The sequence below is a fragment of the Sorex fumeus genome, unplaced genomic scaffold (assembly GCF_029834395.1).
Source record: "Sorex fumeus unplaced genomic scaffold, SorFum_2.1 ptg000019l, whole genome shotgun sequence".
Lineage (NCBI taxonomy): Eukaryota > Metazoa > Chordata > Mammalia > Eulipotyphla > Soricidae > Sorex > Sorex fumeus.
The window spans coordinates 23,251,999-23,258,657 of record NW_026606076.1 but is presented as its reverse complement, the minus strand read 5'-3'; the positions used below and the strand labels follow the sequence as shown (position 1 = coordinate 23,258,657).

Below are 6,659 nucleotides of genomic sequence, written 5' to 3'. Positions count from 1 at the left end.
ATTTTGTGCGTCGAACTTACATTTACACGAAGTTATTCTATAATAAGACAATCCTTACGTAGGTAGTTACATTTGTGTGGTGCATGTGTTAGAAACCTCACCTGGGGCTGGAACAATAGCACAGCGGGCAGGGCATTTGCCTTGCACGTGGCCAACCCGGGTTCGATTCCCTGCATCCCATATGGTCCCCTGAACACCGCCGGGAGTAACTCCTTAGTGCAGAGCCAGGAGTAACCCCTGTGCATCACCAGGTGTGACCCCCCCAAAAAAGAAACCACATCTGAAGGCTCAGTTTTTTGACAGGAAGACTCGGTGAATAAGTTAATAATTGGACTCCTTCTCTGCTCTTCCTACAGGGAAGCAGCCAACCCAAGTGGAATATCTCTGATTCTGCACTCTATGACAATATCTCTAGTGAGCAATCCTGCATTCAACCCCATGAGGACGCCAAGACGTGTGGGATGTCTTCTGAGCGTGATCAGAATGGCGAGAGCTACCTCACTCTGAAGAAGCCCTCCCTTGGAAAAAGTTCCTTGGAGTGTGGTGTTCTCAGTTCACAGTCACAAAATCCCCCAATCTGGATGCCACTAGGGAAAGAAGCACTGTTTATAGTGAGTCCCTCACAGCGACAAACTCTCAATCACAGTCACTGTGAACAGAACCCATATAAGTGTAAGGAATGTGGCGGAGCCACCCCATGTTCTCAGCACTGTGGTATTCCCTTAGAAAACTACAGTGGACAGCATCCCCGGAAAAGTGAGCACCGAGAACAAAGTGTGAGTCAAGGGTTATTCCATCATGACCATATGAATATAAATTCAGGAGTGAAACCTTATGCGTGTGAAGCATGTGGGAAGGCCTTCAATCAATCATCACATCTTTTTAGACATAGGAGAATTCATACAGAAGAGAAATCTCATAAATGTCAGACATGTGGGAAGGCCTTTATTCAGCCCTCAGATCTTAATAGACATATGAAAACGCATAGTGGAGAGAAGCATTATATATGTCAGACATGTGGGAAGGCCTTTAATCAGCCCTCAGATCTTAATAGACATATGGATATTCATAGTGGAGAGAAACCTCATAAATGTCAGACATGTGGGAAGGCCTTTATTCACACCTCATCTCTTTATAGACATAAGAATACGCATAGTGGAAAGAAGACTTATATATGTCAGGAGTGTGGAAAGGCCTTTGCTGGAGCCTCAAAACTTACTGTACATAGAAGAATTCACACGGGAGAGAAACCGTATATATGTAAGGAATGTGGAAAGGCCTTTGCTAAAGCCTCAATATTTACAGTACATAGGAGAATTCACACTGGACAGAAGCTTTATATATGTGTGCAGTGTGAAAAGGCCTTTACTACATCCTCACAATTGACTGTACATAGGAGAATTCACACTGGAGAGAAACCGTTTATATGTAAGGAATGTGGGAAGGCCTTTGCTAAAGCCTCAAGACTTAGTGAACATAGGAAAATTCACACTGGAGAGAAACCATATATATGTAAGGAATGTGGAAAGGCCTTTGCTGCAGCCTCAAAACTTACTGTACATAGGAGAATTCACACTGGAGAGAAACCATATATATGTAAGGAATGTGGAAAGGCCTTTGCTGCAGCCTCAAAACTTACTGTACATAGGAGAATTCACACTGGAGAGAAACCGTATATATGTAAGGAATGTGGGAAGGCCTTTTCTGAAGCCTCAAGACTTACTGTACATAGGAGAATTCACACTGGAGAGAAACCTTATATATGTAAGGAATGTGGGAAGGCCTTTTCTGAAGCCTCAAGACTTACTGTACATAGGAGAATTCACACTGGAGAGAAACCGTATATATGTAAGGAATGTGGGAAGGCCTTTGCTATAGCCTCAAGACTTACTGTACATAGGAGAATTCACACTGGAGAGAAACCGTATATATGTAAGGAATGTGGGAAGGCCTTTTCTGAAGCCTCAAGACTTACTGTACATAGGAGAATTCACACTGGAGAGAAACCGTATATATGTAAAGAATGTGGGAAGGCCTTTGCTATAGCCTCAAGACTTAGTGATCATAGGAGAATTCACACTGGAGAGAAACCGTATATATGTAAGGAATGTGGGAAGGCCTTTGCTAAAGCCTCAAGACTTAATGAACATAGGAGAATTCACACTGGAGAGAAACCATATATATGTAAGGAATGTGGAAAGGACTTTGCTGGAGCCTCAAAACTTACTGTACATAGGAGAATTCACACTGCACAGAAACTTTATATGTAAGGAATGTGGGAAGGCCTTTGCTGTGACCTCAATAATTAATGTATATAGGAGAATTCACATTGGATAGAAACCATATATATGTAAGGAATGTGGAAAGGCCTTTGCTGGAGCCTCAGACTTATTGAACATAGGTGCATTCATGCTGTAGAAAAACGCTTGAGCACCCTGCAGCTCCTAGTTTGGGAACTTGAGCGGAAGGACACGCCAGCTTGTAGGGCATTTTTGTGTTGTTTTTTCAAAACTTGTTCTGCATATCTAGGTATTAGGGAATGTGGAGCTTTTGAGGGTTGCATTGGGGGCTGTTCTGTGGCGAAGGTGTCATGGGTGAGGGTGCATTATGCTGAGGGTCCCTGCAGCCAAGATCACATCCAGGACCAAGATGGCATATGAACTTCTGGCCTTGGTGTGAGGGACCTGCAGACAGTGGTGGTCTTGGCAATCTCATACCTCCCTACTCGGGACTGCGCAGGGCCATTTTTGGAGCCTTTGGACTGGAGATAACACTTATCAAACCTCCAGATATGTTCACGCGAAGCCCCGAAAGGAAAGGGACACTTTTCTGGTCCGTCATTTTTATTGGCTCCTGTGCTGGGGTTGGGACTTTGGGGTGTGTCTGCACAAGTGAGAGGGTTTTGCCTCTGAAAATTTACTGTTTGTATTATTTATTTATTTTGTTTTCTGCTTTTTGAGTTACAACCAGCGATGCACATGGGGTTACTCCTGGCTTATGCACTCAGGAATTACTCCTGGCAGTGCTCAGGGGAACGTATTGTTTCCAGGATTTGAACCCGGGTTTTTTGCGTGCAAGGCAAACCTCCTACCCGCTCTGCTATCACTGCTGCTTAATGGCTATGATCCCAAAGATTCAGAGACAAATCTCAAAACCCAGCGGCTCTTGGCAGAAATGAGTCTGGACCCTGCAGTAGGTTACTAACCCCGGGCCACCCCAGAGGGAAGTGGTACTGTCCCTCCACCTGCTCCCCCTTGGCGGCTCACTGGCCACCATCCTCCAGAGGCCATTGGAAAGTCACCTTTGGGCCCGCAGTGATGAGATATGTGGAGCTTCACAGGATGGGGGGATGGGAGTGGAGGTGGCCCTTTCCTCCACGACCCAACAATAGCTTAGATCATGCCCACGAACTGCCTCTCTGGCTCCTGATAAAGCTGCTTAATGGCCATGATCCCAGAGAGTCAGGAGAAAATCTGGAACTCAGCAGGTCTTGGAAGAAATCCCTCCATATTATTAAAATTTCAAAATTACAAAATCATGTTGTTTATAACCAGCAATAGAAAACAAATTGTCTACTGTTGCCTTTTTGAACTATCTGAGTGCTGGGGTTAAATCCCAAATATAATAATGGTGGGTCTGGTGTCAAAATATTGAATGTAATCAAAGTAGAGAGAAATGTAGAAATCATCTGTCCCCACAGTTAGGGGTAGGGTGTAGAATGGGGGTATACTTGGGGTTTTGGTGGCGGAAAATGGGCACGGTAAAGGGACTGGTGCTTCATTGTATGAACGAGACTTAAACCCAAAAGCTTTGTAACTTCACTCAGGGCGATTCAAAAAATAAAATTATCAAAAAAAGGGGGGGAAAGTACGGTGGAGTTCATGCCCATTTCAGTCAGCCTAATCAATAGCCGAATAAACAACAATACTCCTGCAAATAATCTTTTCTACTTCCACATGTCCAATTGCAAACAATCCCTTTCTCTTCATCTCTCCCTGACCAGAACATCAGGAAAACTGGCTCTTTGGGGTGGCTACATCGTATACTTGTTTTATCTTTCCCTGAAAGGGAGATATTTGAGTATGGGGAAGGGGAGTTTTGCTCAGGGGTCACTGCTGGTGTGCTGGGAAAAAAATTATTTGGAAATGGCCAGAGCAATAGTACAGCAAGTAGGGTACTTGCTTGCATGTGGCCAACCCAGGAGTCCTCCACTCCACAACACCTTTGAGTTGCTCATTGGACATTGAGTGTCCCCTTCTCACCCCTAGAACAGTTGATGTGACGATATGGCGTGGGGGAGGAGTGTCTAGAGTTTGGTCCAACCCAGTGTTGCTTTCTTTTGGTCCTGCTGGGTCAGTGCTTAGGTGTTACTCACAGGAGCATTGTTCATTGGGTTTGTCTCTGGGGTGGCTGTGTGCACGTCCATCAGCTTCTAATATAGTTCCATTGTGGTAGATCAGGATTCCATCCAGTGACTACTGGGGCCTGTCACCCTAAAGTGTTGGTGGAGGCCGGTTCCTCCCTTGTGGAGTGGGGAGAGGGGAGATCCCTGAGAACCCCTAGGGTGCTGCAGTGTCTCATCCTCAGGCCCATTGTGTGGAGTGGGATGGCCTCCTCCTACCCTAGTGTGTGCTGGTTCGAAATGCGGTTACCTCTGTCAACATGGCAGTGAGTTTCACCCCAGAGGGATGAACATACCTGATTGCCTCTCAGAGGAATCTCTAAAGGGATGTTATGCTGGAGTCAGAAGAGGAGCAAAGATATGGAGGACCACTGACTGATGGTCAGAATGGCTTGTTTAATGTGAAGCTTTTAGCATAACTACAGAGCATTGAAGGTTGTTGAGCTATAGGACTACACATAGGGGTGACTGATCGTTTACAGAGGTAAAGCATTTTTGTTTGTTTTTGCTTTTTGGGTCATGCCTGGCCATTAACAGGGGTAACTCCTTGCTCTGCACTAAGGAATTTACTCCTGGATGTGATCGAGAAACCATATGGGATGCTGGGAAAAGAACCCTCATCATTTGCGTGCAAGGCAAATGCCCTTTCTGCTGTGCTATGGCTCCAGCCCCTACAGAGGTAAAGGGTTTTGATGGAGACAATTCTGGAGAATTCAAGGAGACACTGTCTCCCAGTGGCTATACAGAGAGATTCTCCCAGGGTCAACAGCATTATATTGCTTTCCTCTTTCTCTATCTACTAGAAAATATTAAACAATTAAATTTACTTCTTATTAATAATTGCAGATATGTGGATAAAGGTAAGGTAAAGGCCCTCCCGTTGATCGTCGATTTGCTCGAGCGGGCCCAGTAACGTCTCCATTGGAGACTTTTGTTGTTACTGTGTCTGGCATATCGAATACTCTCGGTAGCTTGCCGGGCTCTCCGAGAGGGGTGGAGGAATCGAACTCGGGTCGGCCATGTTGGCCGCGTGTAAGGCGAACGCCCTACCGCTAGCAAACACAGTAACAACAAAAGTCTCCAATGGAGACGTTACTGGGCCCGCTCGAGCAAATGTGGATAAAAATAGTAAGAAATATAGATTCCAAAATTTAGTTCTCTAGACTCTGAGGGCAAGGTTGCTGGGCTTCTACCATAAATCCCATACTAGGTCTTCAGGCCGGTACAGCTTGTCCTTCATGAGGTCCTGTCTCTTAAGTCATAACAGCTAATATCAAGACTGTTCTTTCATGCTTTCTAGACTATTCCATTTCGATTCCAGGGTAGTTTTGCTATTTCCCCAGATCCATCTCAGCCCTATGGGGGCCTTCCTTTTTGGAGTGTTAGGAAGTATGGCAACTGAAGCTTGAATCAAGTAAATATGACAGGTGCCAGGAGTAGATGTATTTCAGGATATGGGCCAAATATTAGGAGCCTATCATTAATAGTCTATCTGTGGTTAAGCAAAGAACATCGCTCTATAGTAGAGCATAAAAGGGCTAATGGGACTATAGAATAGGAAGTATTCACTTCAAATACAAAGTTCAGATTCACCTAAGTCATCAAACCTCACTTGGGGAATTGTAAGCTCAAAGTAAAGGTAAAAGAGAAATTCAGGGAATTACAGATGTTCCAAAAGCACTGTGGGGAGGGCGCTTCCTTATGTAAAGCAAACCAGGTTCAATCACTGACCTTCCATGGAGCCAATACTACCAGAGATGATTCCTGAGCGCGGATACAGGATTAACCCTTGAGCATCGCCAACTGTAACCAAAAACAAAACTGCATACAGTGCTGGTAGCTTAGTGATATTATCTGGGACTCCCTTATTTCACTCTTAAGTTTAAACCTTGTCTTATTCCTCACTCCCCACCAATCTTTGGCATATTGAAAGTGGACGTTATGATCATGCCTTTTCAATAGTGTGACCAGTTAGACCAGGGACACACGAGGTTTACTTGTCGCCTTTTCCTTCCTTGTGACTAATCCAGTCCTCTGTCTCTGTGGAGCAGGGCCTTCTGGGGTGAAGTCTGCGTTAATCTCTAGGCTGGAAGAGGAGCCCTAAAGCCGGGGAGGTGAGGTGTGTGCAGGTGAGTGTCTGAGGACCCTTCCTGGCTGGGTCCCTGGGCAGTGTGTGCGTGCCCTGAGTGTGTGAAACATATTACTGTGTCCTCGGGCCACTGGATCAGGCGTCTGTACTGCACTCACACTGCCCTTC

General features: G+C 45.3%; 1 protein-coding gene across 1 annotated transcript; it reads left to right on the top strand.

Annotated features, from left to right (window-relative positions):
* Positions 1 to 866: 866 nt before the first annotated feature.
* Positions 867 to 2,255, top strand: LOC130022407 (zinc finger protein 420-like; the record flags this gene model as incomplete). The annotated part of the gene is made up of 1 exon (XM_056113158.1): positions 867 to 2,255. A coding segment is annotated over one exon (1,389 nt), but the record flags the coding sequence as incomplete, so codon positions are not given.
* Positions 2,256 to 6,659: the final 4,404 nt, after the last annotated feature.